This window comes from Dendrobium catenatum, unplaced genomic scaffold (assembly GCF_001605985.2).
Source record: "Dendrobium catenatum unplaced genomic scaffold, ASM160598v2 fragScaff_scaffold_716, whole genome shotgun sequence".
In the NCBI taxonomy this organism is placed as follows: domain Eukaryota; kingdom Viridiplantae; phylum Streptophyta; class Magnoliopsida; order Asparagales; family Orchidaceae; genus Dendrobium; species Dendrobium catenatum.
The window spans coordinates 9,096,370-9,117,417 of NW_021319178.1; the positions used below are offsets into that span (position 1 = coordinate 9,096,370).

The window sequence follows — 21,048 nt, forward strand, 5'->3', positions numbered from 1 at the left end:
ACCAATACGACTTGAACACCAAAAATCAGCAAACAAATAGCAAATTTCAGCAAACCAATAATTTTTTTATTGATAGGAAAACAAATACGAACAAGCAAGATATAATGGTCCTCTTTCAAGAGGACCTTCTCTCCCAAATTCTAGATGCTGCTAGAATCCCTCAAAAAAATAGTCGGCAGCAAACACTCACAGAACTCATCAATAGCATGCTCCTAAAACCCTAGACAACTCCCCCTTAAATAGCCCTAGAACACAATAACATAAATAGAACATTCCTAAATAATTTAAATATAATTAAGAAAACCTTCCAAAATAAATTAAATATAATTTAGGAAACATTCCTAAACAATTAAACATAATTTAGAAAACCTTCATAAACAATATAAACATAATTAGAAAACCTTCATAAACAATTCCCCCTTAATTAGGAACCTTCATAAACAACTCCCCTTGATTAAAAACCTTCTAAATAGCTTCCCTTAGGCCCTCCTGGCATATCATAAACCAAACTTAACCCAACTAAAACTAGAAAAAAGCATTTCTTGCACACAAGGTGCACATTCCATATTTAGCATACAAGGACACACAATTTGTATACTCAAGCATGAACCTACATTTGACTACTTCGAACGATCATGACTAGACTCGGGTCCAACTAGAAAGTTTTACCGTATGAATTAGAAAGTTTGAGTGGTTCACCATATGAATTAGAAAGTTATATTAGCCAACAATACATTATATTTTTGAGTGGTTCACCCTATGAATTAGAAAGTTTTATTAGCAAACATGCCTCCTGATCCAACCTATGAACCCAAATCTAAAATCATGACTAGACCAGGTCAAGATTGAACGAGGACTAAGGTCTACGACCATTTTGTCCTACGGGATAGTGTGATCGTACTCTTTGCATTCGAACCACACGAGCGGAACCCTTTCGGAGACCCACAGACTAGATTGACAAATAAATTTATATAGGTAATTATTTCATAACACTTCTTTTATTAGATAGGAATTCGTTTTGGGATAATCTTGTTTTAAATTTTGAATTATCAAATAATCATCAAGTCCTCAAATCATATAATTACTTGTTCGTTCATATTTAAAGAGCAAAATCATTAACATGATGCGATTCTAGATAGACATTGATAAATTTCAATAGGACATCAAAATAATAGGATCTAGAGGGAACAAGGATGCATTAAAGGATGATATTTGTATAAAAAAATATCTAAGATCATTGAACCAAACCAAAAAAAAAACATGACTAACTTTGTAAACAAACTACAATAAGCATATAAATTTATAAAAGAAATAATATTTTTTCATGAATAGGAGTCCTTACCTCTTTGACCTTGAACGAGACCGAGACCTTGACCTGTGTCTGGATCTATCCCTTGATCTTGATCGGGATACATGTCTACGATGTCGTTCACTCTCTCTGCCATAATCCGTAGTCATAAACAAATACAAGTAAAAATATAACACAACTTATAAGCATGTATAATTTACTTGAAAAAAGTTAGAAGCAACAATGTGACAAGGAAATGCCACTTAATAAGTGATGACGCATCATCTGAATCCTCATCAAATGTTCTCTCTCTTACAATTATAATGGTTCATTGTGTTGTAATGTTACAGCAAAAATACGAGCACAACAAACTGATCAAAAACGTAATTAGAGATATGAAAGGTTGCTAAACAATGTAGAGGAAGAAGATAAACACAAAAAAATCTAGTAATTAGCGGCTATCAAAAGGATTCAGTTACATATTATTAATTATTCTAATATTTGGATATGAACAAAGTTTCCATAAAACACAAAAAAATATTTTTCAAAGAATTTATAACATAAATTGTATCGGATGTAATGCCATATAAGAATGGTATCGACAAATCACACCTCATATATCAAGCATGAAGCTAGTTACCAAGGAAACTTGAGTTTTCATTTTAGATATACATGTGGAACAAGACTACAGCAAGGTATTTCATCCCTTGAATTAAGATTTTGGATATACATGCTATTTTAAGTTAACACCGCCCTAGGCAATTCATCAGCCACCATAGGTAATTCATCCCCTCGATCTATGAGTTTTTCCTTTGATAATGCACTTGTTGTTATTATTGTTATTATTGGTATTATTAATAGTAGTATTATAGAATGCAATGGACTAGTAGCAGAGTAATATATATAAACCCTTGATATGGAAATTGAGCCAAGGAAATATTCATTGCCTGATGCTACAGATTGCAATAAAAATATATATCAATATCAATCAATCGTTAATATAAACCCTACTACTACTACAACAACAATACAAACAAAATTATATGCTCATATCGACGCCAAGGACTAGAGTAGAAACATAAGGCTGCAATGGACAATGAAAAATCTATGGTGCTAGAGGCAAGCGTACAGAGTCAACATCATCATGGTCACCTTATCGATGAGATGGCGATGGTAATGATGGTTATGAGAAAGAAAGGCCAACTCTAATCTGACTATTTACGATTCTCTTTGTGGCAAAGGATTGGAACTAGGATTTTAGAGGATGAAAAAGTAATTGCCTTTTATTTCCAAGAGAGAAGCTAGATTTTCCTCCACTTATAAAGTTAATGGGTTGAGACATTTAGAAGATCACCATAATTTTTTCCCTCTTATCCATTTTATTACATGGATGTTCTAACTATACATTTGCAAGAGGATGTACCTTGGTGTATGCTTTTTGCTGATGATATTCTTCTTGTTGATAAGACTAGAGAGGGAGTTGAAAGTAAACTTTAATTATGGAGGTCAACATTAGAGACTAAAGGTTTTCGCTTGAGTAGATCTAGAACGGAATATATGGAGTGTAATTTTAGTAGTAATAGACCTAGTGAGGGGATTGTGACTTTGGGCAATCAAGTCATTAATAAGAGTACACGTTTTAGATATCTTGGGTCTATTGTTCAGAGTGATGGTGAAATAGATGGGGATATTATCAGCAGAATTCAAGTTGGATGGTTGAAGTGGAGGAATGCATCAGGCTTGTTGTGTGATAGAAAAGTACCCCTCAAACTTAAGGGAAAATTCTATAAGATGGTAGTGAGGCCTGCAATGCTTTATGGTGCTGAATGTTGGCCATTAAAAGAGAAGCATAATACTAAGTTAAGTGTGGCAGAGATGAGGATGCTCAGGTGGATGAGTGGCTTTACCCTTAGAGATAGGATATGAAATGAGCATATACGTGAAAAGGTTGGAGTAGCTCCAATAGAAGAAAAGATTAGAGAAAGTCGCCTTAGATGGTTTGGTCACATAAAACGGCGGCCTTCCAATGACCCGGTTAGGAGAGTAGAGGTATTAGATTTGACTTAAGTTAAGAAAGGTAGAGGCAGACCTAAAAAGATTTGGTTAGAAAATATTAAGAATGACCTTTCTTTATTAGATTTAAACGAGAATTTGACCTTTAATAGGACACAATGAAAAAAAAGGATTCATGTAGCCGACCCCACGTAGTGGGATAAAGGCTTGATGCTGTTGTGGTTGTTGTATCCATTTTATTACAAAAAAAAAAAACATGGAGGTGTTGTTTCATATTGATTTTTTTTAATGCAAGAATTACCAATCTGAAAGATAGGTCCCACTAGAGAAGCGAATATAAGAAATTATAATACTCATTCCACAGCTTCACGAATATCATCATTCAAGCTAAAGAGTATATATATATATATATATATATATATATATTGAACATTAACAAGTATAAGAAGTTGAGAAGTAACATCAAAATTTTTTATTATCAAAGATTTGCATCAAGGATCAACATTAAGTCCATATTATTTTATATTAGTGATATAGATACTTACAAAAGAGGATGTGTTTTTGCAAATTATATGAATTTAATTTGAGAAACACCCATTAAAGAAAGCAAATTGGAATAATAAATAAAATATTTATAAGAAATGGGCCTTTGAATCTGCAAGATAAATGATGAGTATATAATATTCAATTTTATTGACTATGCTTTTTTATAATTACCCTTCATGACTATTATAATGTGTTATTTAGGTGTGATAAATTTAAGTACCCCAAACCCATACTTGTCAACGGCGAATGACGCACCACGACACAAAGTTTCCCGAACATCGCCCGTTCACGAAACGGACTTCGCTGTTGTGTTCAAAACATCGAGAATACTAAAAAATGACTATAATATTGCATGGGCCTATGCACAAATAAAAAGTAAAAATGACACGAGTTTCGAGGTGATAGTATGGAAAATGATGTGCACGAAGTGAGAAAATATGTGAGGATTCATTTCACATATCATTTTATTATTTATTTTAATACTATTTCAGTTAAAATTATAATAAAAAATTAATCAAAATCTAATATTATCATTTGAATAACAATAAAAAAGCGTATCATCTAATCCAATCAACTCTCCTGCTGCCATATCCTCTGCATTTCGGCACCTCAGTCTTTCTCGTCACTCTGTCAGCTGCGCATCATATCTGCAAATAAAAAAAATGTATCGCTCACTTTTCCCCTCTACCTTATGCTCTTAGCCATACCTTTTCGCCTCACTCCAGCATCCAAACTCATTGCCTCCATTCCTCTGTTCCTGCATGCAACCAGCCCCATACACAACTCTCATCTCCATCCTCCTGCTCTTCAGTCCCTCTTGTGCACAACAGCAGCTCCAACGGCCTCTCCACCACCCAAGACTCACAACAGCATTCTCCCTTTTCGTCCCCTCGCTCTCCGGCCTCCTCTCTTCCCTTGCCGTGAAGCCCATCCCCAGCTCCCTGTTTCCTCCAGCCTTCTTTCTCCACCCAGCAGGCCAAGCCACATTTCCCACTCTGGATTCCATACAAGAACCAAACTCTTCCTCACAACCATAGTTCCCAGCAACCGTCTCCCATTCACGTAGAGAAGCCCACACCTCCAGCTCCTAGTCCAGACCTACACTACCTGCACCACACAGCCACCGAACTCCAGCGTCCACATCCAGTCAAAACAGCCGCACGATCTCCTCTATAGCCACTGTACTGGACCAATCTCCTTGCTACCATCACTTCCTCCATATTACATTCGAACTCCACCCCGCAGCCTTCCTCCTCAACCCTCTGTTCAGGCCAAACAACCCATCTACCTTCCCCTCAACTCAACACAAAACCACTCAAGCCTTCCTCAACCCAACTCACTCCCTATACATATTTCAAAAAATATAAAAAATGCTGTCAGTCATGTGAAAGAATACTATTCTATAAGAAAATATAACTCTTGAAGAAAAAAAGTCAGTGCTTAGAAAATCTCATGCCTACATAAAAAAGTTCAATGGGATGTAAATGTATTTTCATTGTCAAAAAAATTACATATGCAGCTAATCTTGATCTATTGGTTGGGAGCTTTAGCTACCAACCAAGAGGATCTTGAGCTCAAATATTACATATATAATATACGTATGAGTTTGCCTTAATTGGCCTAAATATCCAAAAAAATAATAATTACATATGATACCTGAATAAGTTCAAAGCCTGACTCATTGCATAAGTTCACCCAATCCTTTGCCCAGATACCAAACTCAATATGGAGTTCAGTAATGCATTTCTAAATAATTACTAGGGAAAAGAAGAGTATATAAAAATTCTTCAGGGTCTTAAACCCCCAAAAAAAGCCAACAATGTTTGCAGTCTCCCCAAATAATGGTTTGACAATTTACAATAGTGAAGACTGGGTTTTTAAGCATTTATTAGATCGTATCATGTTTACCAAATTCTCATTCAAAAGGAAAATGGACATCCTCATTGAATATGTAGAATCAGGGGTGACAATGAATAAATGAATAACCTGAAGGATCTTCTTGCTCAAGCTTTGTCTACGACAGCTTTTTTACCTGCTTTTGTGCCAAGGTAAGTGGACAAAAAATAAAAAAATGTCCATGTCGATGATAATTTTTTATTGTTTTTCTAAAATTTTGCCTTAGAAAAACTGGTTTTGAAAAAGCGTAATAGAAACCGCGGTTAAAAAGTACCTTATCATAGTAAAAGAAAACTATTATCCATCCACCCCAAATGAAGCGTAAGGATTAAACACTTAAGTCACCTCAAATAATTTCATAGGATGGAAGTGATGTCATCAATGAAAGATATTTCCATTAACAAATAAAAGCACATTCTAGATCTTAAAAAAGAAATAGGGATTCTGATAGGAAACACTTGTAAATCTCAAATATTTCCAATCAATATTCATAAAACATCAAGAATTCTCCACCAAAATTCACACAAAAACAGGAAAACAGTAGATAATTTGTATTATATGATGAAAAGGAAACGGAAAATAGCAAGATACAATTGATCCTCTATTCGAGAAGAGGATCGATCTCTCCCAAATCTCTAGATGCCGCTAGAGCCCAAAAGAAAACCTAAATCTAAGATATCTCAATTTTCAGCCAAATTCAAGATACCCTAACCCTATAAAAACAAAGTATTTAATGCATACAAATCAAAAAGAAATCCATAAACAATCCCTACATTCAAATTTCCCTCCCAAATCCCTCAAAAATCCTTCCTAAAATGTTTCGTTGGCTTTGGCGGCTCACACGGCATGCGCAAGAGGCGGAGAAGTTCCGCCTCTGTTGCGCTGGGCCGGTCTCATGTGGACCGGCTCAATCGGTCCAATGGATCGGTCTAACAATACTCCCCTCTAAAAGATCCACCTTGTCCACAAGGTGGAAATACGAGACCTCCTCCATTCCTTCTTCATCACAAACTATAAAAACCTGAATAGTTTGGTCCTTACACCTGTGCCCCAGTGTATAACTCTCGCCACATCTGAAACAGATCCCCTTCGCTCTCTTCTTCTGTAATTATGTTTCTGTGAGCTTCTTGAAGTTATCTCCAAGTCTTCCTCCGGTAGTCTTCTCCTTCGAAGTCTTCCTAAGAGTACCCACTGTTGGCTCCTTGGGTGCCAAAAAGGTGGTGGTCATCCTGTACAAGCCTCCAGAACTGCTGCCTCCTGCTCCTTTTTCCAGGTGCCTCTGATCCTCCACCAACTGAGCTAGCTCCATAAAATCTCCCAAGTCCCGGTGTCTCATCACTCTGACTGCAGCGTGAATCTTTGGTTTCAGTCCCTTCATAAAATTTCCCTCCAGTACAGACTCTGGAAGCCGATCCAATCGACTGGCGAGGTACTCAAATTGCTCACAGTACTCCATCACTATCCCCTCCTGCATCAAAGCGAAGAACTGCTTGTAGAAGTCCTCTCCCCTACTGGTTTGGAAACGTTCCAACATGCAGTCCTTAAACTCCCTCCAAGTACTTATTTGTCACCTCATATCCCTCCAATGGTACCATGCTAAAGCTTTCCCTTCCAAGCACATCCTGGCTGCCATCAGTCTCTCCCCCTCCGTCAACCTGTTGACAATAAAGTACATTTCCAACTTATAGATCCACCCATGGGCACCCTCTCCCTCGAAAAAAGGCATCTTCAGCTTCCTCACCCTCAGATCACCTACGTTTCCTCTGTTCCCTTCATAATTTCTTCTTCCCCAAGGGAGTGGTTCCCCCCAAGGTCACAATCATCCTTCTACGTTCATACCCAAGCCCTTCATCAAATTCCCACATTCTCCTTTCAATTTTGATAGGAAACACTTGTAGATCTCAAGTATTTCTTATCAATCTTCGAAAAAACAGCGAGAATTCTCCACCAAAATCCACACAAAAATAGGAAAACAGTAGATACTTTGTATTATATGATGAAAAGGATATGGAAAATAGCAAGATACAATTGATCCTCTATTCGAGAGGAAGATCGATCTCTCCCGAATCTCTAACGCCGTTAGAGCCCAAAAGAAAACCTAAATCTAAGAGATCTTAAATTTCAGCCAAATTCAAGATGCCCTAACCCTAGGAAAACAAAGTATTTAAGGCATACAGATCAAAAGGAAATCCCTAACCAATCCCTACATTCAAATTTCCCTCCCAAATCCCTAAAAAATTCTTCCTAAAATGCTCTGTTGGCTTTGGCGGCTCACGTGGAATGCGCAAGAGGCGGAGAAGTTCCACCTCTGTTGCGCTGGGCCAGTCCCGTGTGGACCGGTCTAACTAATTCTTGGATGCAAACTAGCTCGCACCCTACTGAACCCCGTACCCCACAAATAAAATAGGAAATAAAAAAAGAAATTCCGCTTGTGTATAAATTTTTGATATTAAAGACTGATCTGAAGCTCATTTACCTCTCACACGCACGACCTAATATCAATTTATCTAAGTATGCTGAACAATTTCATGAATAATCCTACTTGGAACAACTTCGAATACTTGAAATGGGGATTATTTTCCAAGAAGAATTCAAATAGAGAAATTGAAGAATTTATTGATATTGATTGGGCTGGGTTCAACAACAAATCAAATATCAACTATAGGTTATTGTACTTATGAGTGGAGAAACATAATAGCATAGAAAAGCAAGAAACAAATGGTTGTAGGTTATTGTACTTATAAGTGGAGAAACTTAATAACATGGCAAAGCATGAAACAAATGGTTGAAATAAGAAATAGTGATGCGGACATCAGAGCGTAAAAAGTCTATTAGAGACGTGGTCGTCGATCTACGGCCGAGATTAAGTCGATGTATTTCTGAGTAATATTATTTATTTTCTTTATTATTATGTTATGTTGTATTTGCTTTATTAGTGTTTTCGTTTTTATCCCTTACTTAAGGGAGGTCGTATGTAATCCCAGTGGGTGTCGTCGTCTTTTTATTTTCTTGAGTCTTGTACGAGGCTATATATAGCCCCATTATTCTCTTTCATGTTAATGATTGAATGATAAAATTTTCTGCATGCTTTGAGTTCTTATGAGGGCTTGAGAGAGATTGGAGCGAGATCCCTTGGAGAGGGAATTTGGATCACCCACCAACCTTGGAGACGGCCGGGTTCGTGGTTCGTTATTTTATCTTTCCCTTTCCTCTTCGTCACTTCACCACCGACCACTTTCTCCCTCCCTCGACTAGCCTCCGGCCATCCTAGCTATCCCCCACCCGTCGGCTAGGCCCAACCCCCAAACCATCCACGGCCAATCCACTCTACCGCCGGCGCCTTCCTTGGTTTCCCTCCCAACTCCCTTGCCATTAAACCTTTCCTAAATTAGCTTTCATAATTTAGGTAATGCAATTAAAGAGCAAATTCAAATCTATTTGAATTTGAAATTATTGCCTAAATTAGAAATCCTAATTTTGGAAACTTTCTAAATCATAGCCTTTTGAATTTTAAATTAACTTGGGATGAAATATTTCTTCCCAAATTTAATTTATTAATTTAAGGAAGCTTTGATTGCCTCATTAAATCTCACCTCCTCTTCCTATCGCCACCGGCCCCATTGGATCCCCTTTGGGATTTGTTTCCAAAAATCCAAGTGGCTCTTTTGGAAAGAATTCAAAGCTCCTCTTCATCTCCTTTGGCCGAAATTCCCAAGGCCCCACCTCCTTTAATTCCTTTCCAAAATCGTATCTCCACTTTTGGAATTAAATCCCAACCTCCTCTCTAACTCCACCACCCCTCTACTCTCTCATATTCTCTCTAAATATTTTCCAACTCAAGAATCTTTGATTTGGAAATGATTTACAGCTTTCCCTCCAAAATTCTCTTCCAAATTCAACCAAAACTCCACCAAAATCTGAGCCTAATTTTCCCAAGCTTCTCCCTTGTGGCCGACCACCCTCCTCCATCTTCCACTACTTAGATTATTGAGGAAAATCTGCTAGGACAGCATAGGAACACTTCCGTCAATACTTTGACGCCACAAGATCGATGCATGGCCGATCCCGATCTTGACTACGGCCTTGCCTACGACAAGCAAGGTTTCGTGCACATTCTTCATTCAATTTTCTTCGACGTCAATCCGAATATTGACAACACCGTCGAGGAATATGTGGACCACATTCTAGATACTCTTGTCGAAGCTATAGAAGAGCAACTCGGCACCGTTCAGTGGAGGATTGCAACCCAACCGTGATAAAGGTTTACAAATCTTCTTTCTCTCGTATTTTCATAGTCTAACTCACTCTTGTGATTTGATTGATTTATGAAGATCTTGTTCACCTATCTCTGTCAAGCCTAGTAAGCGTAGGAATTGAGTTAGCTTTCTATATTCCTGATCTTATTGTTAGTGATGTGATGCAATTCATGCGAAAATGACTTGCTTAAGAAAGTTTGCACTTGTAAATTTTAGAGAGCAATGTTAAGCAAAATCCTCTATTGATGTAAACGATGAGATAACATTAAGGTGATAAAATAGCTTAGGTCTAAACACATGCGAGAGGTTGAGATCATTAAATAACCAACTAAGTCTTACTTTGCATACATGAGTGGTTTCAACGAGAAATTCCAATGCTAACAATAAGATTAGTATTATGAAGGGCCTCTCTCAAAACTCATTCAAATACTAGGTTTAGCGGAGGCGATAAAACATGCGCTTTGTGAATCAAATTATAACCACGAGTAGAGTTAACTCAGAAGATAGAGAGTGAGTGAAGAGTTTACCCAAAATAAAAAGGAGTTATGAAGCTATGACGATGGATGGAATGAAGGGGCAGCAGCCTTCAAACTTTTGGAATCACTCAGCAATAATGGAAGTCTCTTCGGGCGGCGGGAAGACACTAGATCTCCTCAGGACAGCAGCTAGGACTGGTTCTGGACGGCTGGACAGCACCCTAGTTTGATGTGGTCAACAGGATAGCAACCTATTGAACTCATGGGAACTCCTAAACAGGAAGAACGGCTGTCCCTGAGATCTGGACAGCAATTGTCGCTCCCGGGATGGCTGGACGTCGGTGGGCTGCTGCAGGATTTTTTTTTTTAAGCTTCAAGTTGCTGGGAAACAAATAATCCCTGCTGGAATTCTCTGGCTGCAATCCTTGCAAGGCAGAAAGCTCCCGTAAGATGAAGTTTGGGAGAGATCTGTGGAAGGGAACCTGTGTGCACGGTATGGGGGGAGTTCCGGCCAACAGGGGAAAGAAGGCAGGCTTGATTTCAATCTAGACTAATGTGTTTGGAGGTCTTCAAATTAATTCCATTAGGAATTAATGAAAACCGAAACAATTCAGGTTTTTGTATTCAGCTAATTTGTTTCCAATAAAAAACTGATTAGAAAATTCGAAATGATCCAATTAATTCCAATTTGACGGGGCTTGATTTGGGAATTAATTAAGCAATAAACTAATTCAATGTCAGCTAATAGAGGTGGCTGAAAACTGAAAAAAAAAATTCCAAGTGAGGCTCACAATTAAGAAGTAGGCGGCTGAATTGGGGCCATATTTTGGACTTATTTCCAATTCAAGAGACTGAAGGAAATTCGATTCCGTATCTTAACTATTTGATTAATTCTGGAATTGATTTCAGAATTAAAAGATTAGGAAAGATCTGTTGAGAGAAACATTATTTGAAATTAATTTCAAATCCAAATAGGATGGGGCATTAAATGAGCAATCAATGGGGGAAATCCCTCATGGGGGCCGGCGACATGGTGAGAGGGGGAGGGAAATTAGGGAGGGATGAGGCGTTTTCCAATTGAGTCGATGCCACCTAGGATGAAAAATTAATAACTCCACATGTCATGAAATTTAGATTGGATCAATTCGAAAACTTTCCTTTTTAGGAATTTTGCAAAAATGGAAAGTTTGAATTTCAAATTTGAAATTCAAAAATCAGTAACTCCTTTATTTATTGCTAGGCCACAATCAAGGAGCCATTATGATGATTGGTATCTTCATCATGGCTTGGGGCAAGGTGGTGGCCGGCGGCCAAAGGAGGAAGAGGGGCTTGCCATCGATTTTGGGGATTTCTTGGTGGATCTTGGGTTGCGGTGGAGGAAGCTAATGAGTAACGTGGTGGATGATGGGAACTCGGGTAGAGCTTGGCGTGGGGAGGAGGAAAACGAGATTTGGAGAAGAAAACAATAAGATAAAAATAAACCACGAGTCAAGGACGCTTCCAATGACTGGCGGGTATTGCTTTTGCCCTCACCTTGGGCTTTCCCTAGAACTCACACAGAGATCTAGGAGAAAAGAACTCACTAAGAGATCTTCAAGAAGGAACTCACAAAGAGAACACAAGAGCAAAATTTTCATTCAATAATCATCATCTCAATACAAGAAAGCTAGCCTATAAATAGGCCTCATGAGAAGAAAAATAACAAAGACTGAAATGCCCTCCGGGCTACAACACTACATGACCACCCATAAGGGTATAAAGGGAAAAACAACAATATGAAATAAACTAGTACAAAAACATATAAATAAATAGCTCAAGATCGTAGCCGTTGATCTCCGATGTCTTCATCAGTTAGACTATGGATTTTATTGAAGCTACTTACTTTGCATGTTTTTGAGTTTCTAACTTGTTTTGATATTCCAAGCGCTTGGCAAGTGGCTTAGCCTAAACGTAGGCACCCCTCTCTTGTTTTCTATTGTCGTTTTGATTAATAATTGTTTTAATCTTACTTGCCTATTCAACAAATCGTGCAATTCTTAACACATCCTTTTAACACATATTAGTCCTGCATCAAATAGTGTGTAAATTGAATTAAGAGCCATATCCCACAGCATGTGTGAAGGCATGTAACTAACAAAGTTTCTTTGAGAACTAAAAATTTCAATTGAAATTTTTATGAAAATGTTATTTGATAACAAAGCTGCCATAAACATTGCGAACAATCATGCTCATCATAGCAAAATAAAATATATAGATATCAATCATCACTTCATCAAAGAGAAACCAGAAAAAGGAATCATAAGGCTAGCATACACTCCTACAAATGTCCAAATAGTAGATTTCACACAAAGCCACTTCAACATGCCAACTTCAGAAATCTGATGTCCAAGATCAAATGACTGACATTTATAACTCAGCATAAGGGGAAGCTTTGGCCGTATTTCCAACATGAAAGGAACTAAAATTCTCCCTATATAGGAATGCTTTATGCTTTAAAAGGGATTAGAACAATTCATTCAAATCTCTTTCAACATAATTGCTTGCAATTTTTTGTTATGCATTTTAGGTAGGTTTTAATGAATTGAAGGTTGCAAGGCTAGGGATATGGTCCCGTGGCTGTATAAATCTTCATATTTTGTGCATTCCAAACAAGAAAATAGAGGAAAATTTATTAGATTTCCTCCAAATTTCACAAAAGAGATTTGTGAAAATTAGGTTTAATACCCAGACAAAACTTAACAGAAACTGAAGGAAAATTATAATACAAACATCAAACACCAAATAGTTGGGATAAGACAAATGATAATGATGACTATAAATGCACATTGATGTACTCTAGCATTAGTCGAGAAAATTAAAATAAAGAAACAAGTACTTCATTCTATGAGCTATAAAGTTACAAGACATAAAATTCTCAGGTATTCTAACAGGAATAAAGCAATTCCAATAGAGTAAAAATAAGCATAAGAGCATGTATGGATCGTTCAATGTATCATAATTCATGGTAACAAATAATTTCAAATCCATCCAAAAAAACTGCAGGAAAACAGCAATGAGACGCATAATATGTTAAACATGAATAAATAATACTGAGTTCTAAAACCATATAACTATGTTTTCATTTGTATTTAGAGTGTCAAATCATTAAGTTGATACAATTCAAGATAGAAATTTATAAATTTAAGTTTAGTATCCAAATCACACGATCTAGAAGAAAAAATAATACATTAAAGAACTATATTCCTCTAACATAAAAAGATATAAAAAAACGAGCATGTAAATTTAAGAAAAAAAATATATCTTTTTTTATGCATGACAGTTCTTACCTCCTTGATCCTAAACGAGACCGAGACCTTGACCTGTGCCTGGATCTATCCCTTGATCGAGATCGAGATCCATGTTTGTAACACCATTCACTCTCTCTATCATTATCCCTAGTCATGAACAATAACATGTAACGAACTTCTTTTGTTGTAATGTACTATAAGAAATATGCGTACCAACAAACCATTTAAAAATGTAGAGTCATGAAAGGCTCCTTTATAGTGGAAAGTGAGAAGATTACCAAAAACTCAAATTAATAGTAGCTATTAATAGTATGCAAATACCTATTATTAACTATTTTAATATTCATAGAAAATAACAAAAAAAACATCATCATCATCATTATTATTTTTTTATCCATAAAATGGCAACCTTCTGATGACCATGTAGAGGTAGACCTAAAAAGACTTGATTAGAAAATATTAGAAATGATCTTTCTTTATTAGATTTAGATGAGAATTTGACTCTTACCAGGACATAATGGACAAAAAGGATTCATGTTGCCAACCTCACATAGTGGGATAAAGACTTGTTGTTAATGTTGTTTATGTATTATCATTGTCATTATCATTATTATTGTTATTCTTTTTTATATCATTATTATTCTATTTATTATTATTATTGTTATTATTGTTGTTGTTGTTGTTATTAATATTATTATTATTATTATTATTATTATTATTATTATTATTATTATTATTATTATATGAATATATGTTTGTATGGTGAAAGAAGTGTTAAAGATAGAACAATATGCAAGCGTTATCAACATAAACCCTAGGTAAGGAGATTGAGCTAGAGAAATACTCATCATAGGGCATTATAGGTCGCAATGGAAATATATATCAATATCAATTAAAACTAGTGAAATCAAACGTACAAAAAGCAAAAAGCATACTCATATCAACGCTAAAATTTTGAGCAAAGAATACAGCCACATTAGATAACAAGGCAAGGGCACAAAGCTGACATCATTATGTCCATATTACAGATGAGGGTAGCGATGGTGCTAATAGCCATAATGAAGGAAGATCAAACTCTAATCCAAACAACAACCATGCCCTTCTCTAGTGAAAGATTAGAGTTAAAATTTTAGAAGATGAAAGGGTGGCATGGTCTTTTGTTTAGAAGAGAGAAGTAAAATTGTTTTCAACTAATAAGGATAACAAGTTGATGGATTTAGATTGCTGCAAAATTTTACTTACTATCAGGTTTATTGCAAAACAAACATTTAAAAGTTAAAAAGCAAACCAATGCTATACTTTAAACATATTTTAGTTCAAACCAAATTGTCCTATGGAATTGGAAAAATATTTCAACTCTTATGGTGATAATTTACAACGAAATAAATAATATTAAATTACACATTTAAGAGTGATGAGGTAACTTTATATCATAAAACAATCACATGGATATCAACATTTAAGGTAAGCAATAGTCCCACGAATATCATCATTAAAGGTAATGAATCCAAAAAAAAAATGTGCAAGAATTATCAATTTGAAAGATGGGTGCCATTGTAGAAGCCAATATAAGTAATTGTAAGTCTTATTCTTCATAACAACCTTCATATGAAGGGCTCACATTTTTATTATCGGGTAATTGCTTTAAATAATGGACAATAAATTTTAACTTATCACATATTAACTTTTTGTTGTCCATATTACCAATCTAAAAGATGGGATATTGCCAATCTGAAAGATGGGTTTTACTTTATCAGCAAATATAAGCAATTATAAGACTCATTCTTCACAGGTAAATTCATATGAAGGACCTAATTATTTTTTTAATGGGGGGAGTTGCTTTAAATAATGGACAATAAATTAAAGCTTACCAATATTTAACCCCCACCCTTTTTTTTTTTTTCTAAGTCCCAACATGTTGTCTACCACAAGATCATCAAGCTATTTGTTATCAAAACTTAAAAAGGCAAGAGATAGCATGAAAACGAGTGGTTATTGGTTCAAAAAACTAATACAGATGTGCTCTTGAGAAAACTAAGGCTTGCACGAAACAAAAACAAAGGAACAGATAAGTCACAAGAATATCATATAAGATGTAGATATTCTACATTCTTCAAAGATTAATCATCCTAAATCCATGTTTGCAAGGATTCTAATACATTTTCTACAACTACATTCACGGGACATGATGTCCATTAAATAGAAACAATAAATGTTATCCTATAAAAATTCAAAATATGTCCCTTTCGTGAAATCAAAATAGGGAAGAATCGCCAGTAAGGACAAAGTCAACAATAAGAATCAATTTTCCACAAACCTTAAAATGGATTTGCGTGCTCTTTTGTTGTGCGTTTGGCATTTGCAAATCTAATTACTACTTGAATACAATACTAATGGAATACCGACTAATATCATATAGTTTTCAAATTAGTATATTTATCTCCTCATATTGAGTTCTTCACAGTGAAAGAATATTATGCCTAAAGAATTTAAAGAGAACAAATCATTTTCCTAACAACTTATCGGTATATCAGGATATCAATTGGCTTCATTTCCATGTTAATATCCTTCAAAGAAACTGCGAATTAGCTGAAAGATGATTTCGTAAAATAAAAATAAAAAAAGATGAGCCCATGCTATGCAAATGTGCAATTCTTGTCTTTCTTTCCTCTTTCTTTCTTTCTTTCTTCTTCTTTTTTTTTTTTTTTTTTTTTTTTTTTTTTTTTTTTTTTTTTTTTTGAATGACAATTTTGTTACATGTTTGATAGTTCATCAAACCTTCCTTGGTGTCACATTATGATTGTGGACTACAAAGAGAATATAATGAAATAAATAAAAGTGAAAAAAGAATGATGAGATCATTAAACTTTTGAGATGTTTAAGGTTTCGTTTGGTTATTTGGTACTTTTGTGAAAGACAATTTTAAAAAACATTGAAGCATATATAAAAAACTTTCTCAAAACAGCAGAAAAATGAAAAAAAAAAAATGGAGTTATTGGAAATGTGATTTGACGAACCAAACAGTAAAAAAGAAATAAATTTGTCGTTTTAAAATGGAATAAACACCAAAAACTTCCAATCAAACGAAGCCTAAGTGGCAATGTTTTGTATAACATATTTTTTATTGTTATTTATGATGAAAAGAAATATATTTATGCTCCTACTTGAAATTCCTATTTGATCAAGCAGTTAATAAAACATTCATTCTCGTAAAATTTTGGAGCTTAAGAGACCATTTTACAATGCATGTTTAGATTAAGAAAAGATGTTTTTTTTTTTTTTTAGATTAAGAAAACGATGGTTGCTTTCTTATAAAGCTCGGTAAAACCTATCAAATATCTCTAAAGCCTTTCAAATGACAATATAGAAAGAATAATGATATGAATGGTATGCCACTATTTTATACTTAAAGATGTGGTTCAGAAAAAATAAATCTTTCTATGTTAACTTGGTACTTTATAATGTATTAATTGATTAGGAAGGCAAATATTTTATTGTCCAAATGAATTCCACGTAGTTTCTCATTAAAATGATTTATAGTGTGTAATGTTAGCGTCCATTACTAGTTTGAAGATTGAACTTTGGAAGATCTCCACATTCTACAGCAGAAGAATACAGCAAGTCATATATTGAAAGAAAATTTGAAGGATTTTTATATTTTTTAAAAGTAAAGTATAAATTTGAAGCCACTTGCACTAGGTGCACGAAAATTTGTAAGTACCCACCATAAAATTAGGGAAAACACAAGTTTTGGACAAACAACATAAGATCTTCTTACCTATCAAAATCTCGGCTGCAATTTTTTCTATAATCATCGGCATCATGACATTGATCCTGTTCATAACCATCAAAATCTCGCCTATGGCGATGGCCATGGCGATCGCGATCATGATCTTCAGATCTACATCTTCTTCGGTGATGATCATAGCGATCAACTCTATCTTGTTCACGTTTCTTTCTATCACTTCTGTCCTTGTGGTCTCCATGATGGCGGTCACGTTCCTTATCTCTCTCCCTTTCCATATACAAATCACTTTCCTCGTCTCTATTGGTTTCTTTGTCTTCCTTTACTCTGCCTCTTTCCCTACTTTTAGAGGACCATTGCTCATGCTCCTGTAAATTGTGTTGCAAATAAACAAAAAATTACATACTATGTGAAAAAATGGAACAGCAGCACTTCTCAAATGTTTCTCATGCATTAGAAAAGCATCATGTTCATAAGTTAACTCACATTGAAAAAATCGAAAGAGAAGAATAAAAGTGAGAGAGGGAAGAAGGTATACAAGAACTTTTTAAAAATTAATACCGAAACCCCACTCTAAGGAGATCATTTCACAAATTATAACATAATGTATTTCCATCTTCCATTATAGCAATGGAACGAAAACTGCTAATATCGAGTAGATCAACCAATAAGAAACAAATTATTTACACCTCAAATAAGATGCAGAGCTAACAAACCATACAACAACAACAACAACAAGCCTTTAACCCACTATGTGGGGTCGGCTACATGAATCCTTTTTCTCTATTGTGCCCTGTTAAAATTTAAATTCTCATTTAAATCTAAAAAAGAAAGGTCACTTCTAATATTTTCTAATCAGGTCTTTTTAGGTCTACATCTACCCTTCTTAACATAAGTCAAATCTAATACATCTACTTTCCTAACTGGGTTATTGGAAGGCCTTCATTTTATGTGACTAAACAATCTAAGGAGACTCTCTCTAATCTTATCTTCCACTGAAGCTACTCCAATCTTTTCATGTATATGTTCATTTCGTATCCTGTCTCTAAGAGTAAAGTCACTCATCCACCTGAGCATTCTCATCTCTGCAACAATTAACTTAATATTATATTTCTCTTTTAATGGACAACATTCTGCACCATAAAGCATTGCAAGTCTAACAACCATCTTATAGAATTTTCCCTTAAGTTTGAAGGGGACTTTTCTATCACACAGCAAGCCCAATGCATCCCTCCACTTCAGCCGTCCAACTTGAATTATAATAACAATATCCTCATCTATTTCACCATCACTATATTTCACCATCACTCTAAACAATAGACCCAAAATATCTAAAAAGTGTACTCTTATTAATGACTTGATCGCCCAAAGTCACAATCCCCCCAATACAATAGACCATCACAAACAAAAAAAATAAAACCCTCGTTTCTGTAAGTATAAGCACGAACAACTAGAGAAAGAAGCATATTCCTCATATAGTTCACACGGAGAAAATCTAACCCAAAAAAGGTTCCACTTTGAACCTAAAGAGAAGACTCATACGCATCCAGTTCAAAACTCAAACATCGAACGGATTATTCCCAGAAACTATAAAGCCTCGTGCCACTGAATTCACGACTCCAATCCACAAAATTAACAGCAGATCGAAGGCAAAAAAAAAGCACACGGAGTTATCAGCAAAATCATTCCACAGCAGAATTTTACCAACTTTGTTAACCAACCAAACCGGTACGCGCGCCAACAGCAAAAAACTATAACACGAACAGAGATAGAAGAGAAGCAGACCTGCGATCTGGAATTTCCCGAGTAGGCACCATTCGACAAAAGAGATTCGCCGCCATACCCGACGTATCCACCTATGCTCGTCTCGTATCGTCCTAGGGTTTCGGACATTGTTAGACCTTCGCTTATCTCACTTCACTTGGTAGCTCTGACGATTTCTCTCTTTCTGCTCCGGAGGAGAAAATTCCTGCAACGTGAATCGTTACCGAGATGCGCGAAATGGCCGTCGTCCAGTTGAATTTATATACCAGTGGAAAGAAGTCGGTAATCGTCTGCTAGCGGCGGGGCAAAAGGGTACAAAAATATCATATTTAGCGGGGGGGTAATTATATGCATTAGCAATATGAGCACGTAATTAAAAAATAAATAAATAAATTTGAGTGAACTTCTGAAATTGTTTGATATAGAATACGTCAAATAATTTAGCACATTTAGAATGCTTCAAATTATTTGTTAGAGGCACCCTCAAGAAATATTTATTTGATAATGCAAATAGATGATTGCAGGACTATATGGTTAGGTCTTCTAATACTCGGCTAGAGCTAAAGGCTAAGGCAAATAAAATCTTCTAATACTCGTCAAAATCAAAGCACATTGACATAAAGTTTTTTGCTGTGAAAGAAAGTGTTAAGAGTTGTCAAATTTCTATTAAACATATTAGTACAAACTTTATGATTGCAGACCCACTAACAAAAGGATTACTACCTAAAGTATTCATGAGCATGTGACTCGTATGGGTGTAATTTGTTTTGATGTTATGCTAGCTTAGTGGGAGGTTGTTTGTACTGTTTAAATATTATAAACTTATTTTATGATCAAACTAAAGTATTTATTATTTAGTGATTGAAAATTCTGAAATAAAATTATTTAATTTTTTGTTACAGTTTAGCATAAAATATTGAATTTTTATTATAACTTTTTTTAGTTATAATATTGGACCAGTTGAAAATATTCATGATTGATATCACATTACATGAAATTTTCATGCTACACATACATACTTGATCTATGTTGTTAATTATATTAATATAGTGATCATTGATGGATCTTGTTACGAAGAATGTAATAAAGATCGTTTTGATTCTATATTAATATGATTGATGGACCATATTGTCTTGAGATGTTATTTTATAAATATAGCAAATATTGAACTTTTGCGGTTATTTTATAATGTATAATTATATGTATATATATGTAACCAAGTGGGAGATTGTTAGAAAATTTCTATATGTGGACTCATATACTTATACATATAAATACAATTTTTATACATTAGAAGCTATCTAAATTTGAGCCAAATAAATTTGTGATCTATTTAAGAATTAAGTTATTATTTGGCTTATGTGGCATCTCAATTAAATTTATATGGAATTAATTTGTGTAGCGGCTGAGTATTTATTTTATTTTAATGATGGGCTGAAATAAAATATGTACACTTAAAGTATAAAAGGGTCGTGGTCCCAAGTTTAAGCAGTTAAGTTCTCATTTTCCTCATTCCCCATCTTGAGTGAAAAGAAGGGGTCTCTCGCTCTCTTGGAGAACGTCGTTTCAAACGTGGAAGACCGAAAACTTTCATTCTGCATTTCAATGGATTCAGGTACACTTCCGATATCTTTTCTCGATGATTTGGCATGTCTTTCGGAGACGATCGAATTATTTTTTGTCTCCATTAAATCCTAACATGTAATACATATTTAGTTTACACTGCTTCCTTCATTTACTATAAGCTTAGTATTTAAGGCCTCGTTTGGGACAGCTT

General features: G+C 35.1%; 1 protein-coding gene across 5 annotated transcripts in view; it reads right to left on the reverse strand.

Moving 5' to 3' along the window:
- LOC110105268 (splicing factor U2af large subunit B-like) overlaps positions 1-19,583 on the reverse strand; it is a 32,899-nt gene extending 13,316 nt beyond the window's left edge. For 2 of the 5 annotated variants that reach the window (XM_028696087.1, XM_020834691.2), the window contains exons 1-4: positions 19,293-19,582; positions 17,541-17,875; positions 13,802-13,909; positions 1,343-1,438 (exon numbers count right to left, since the gene is read on the reverse strand). In XM_028696087.1, coding sequence (XP_028551920.1) covers positions 1,343-1,438; positions 13,802-13,909; positions 17,541-17,875; positions 19,293-19,400 — 647 coding nt within the window. In that variant the 5' untranslated portion in view covers positions 19,401-19,582. Of the gene's footprint in view, positions 1-1,342; positions 1,439-5,833; positions 5,880-13,801; positions 13,910-17,540; positions 17,876-19,292 lie in introns of those variants that run through there. The other 3 variants (XM_020834694.2, XM_020834693.2, XM_020834695.2) reach the window with 3 other exon arrangements.
- Positions 19,584-21,048: the final 1,465 nt, after the last annotated feature.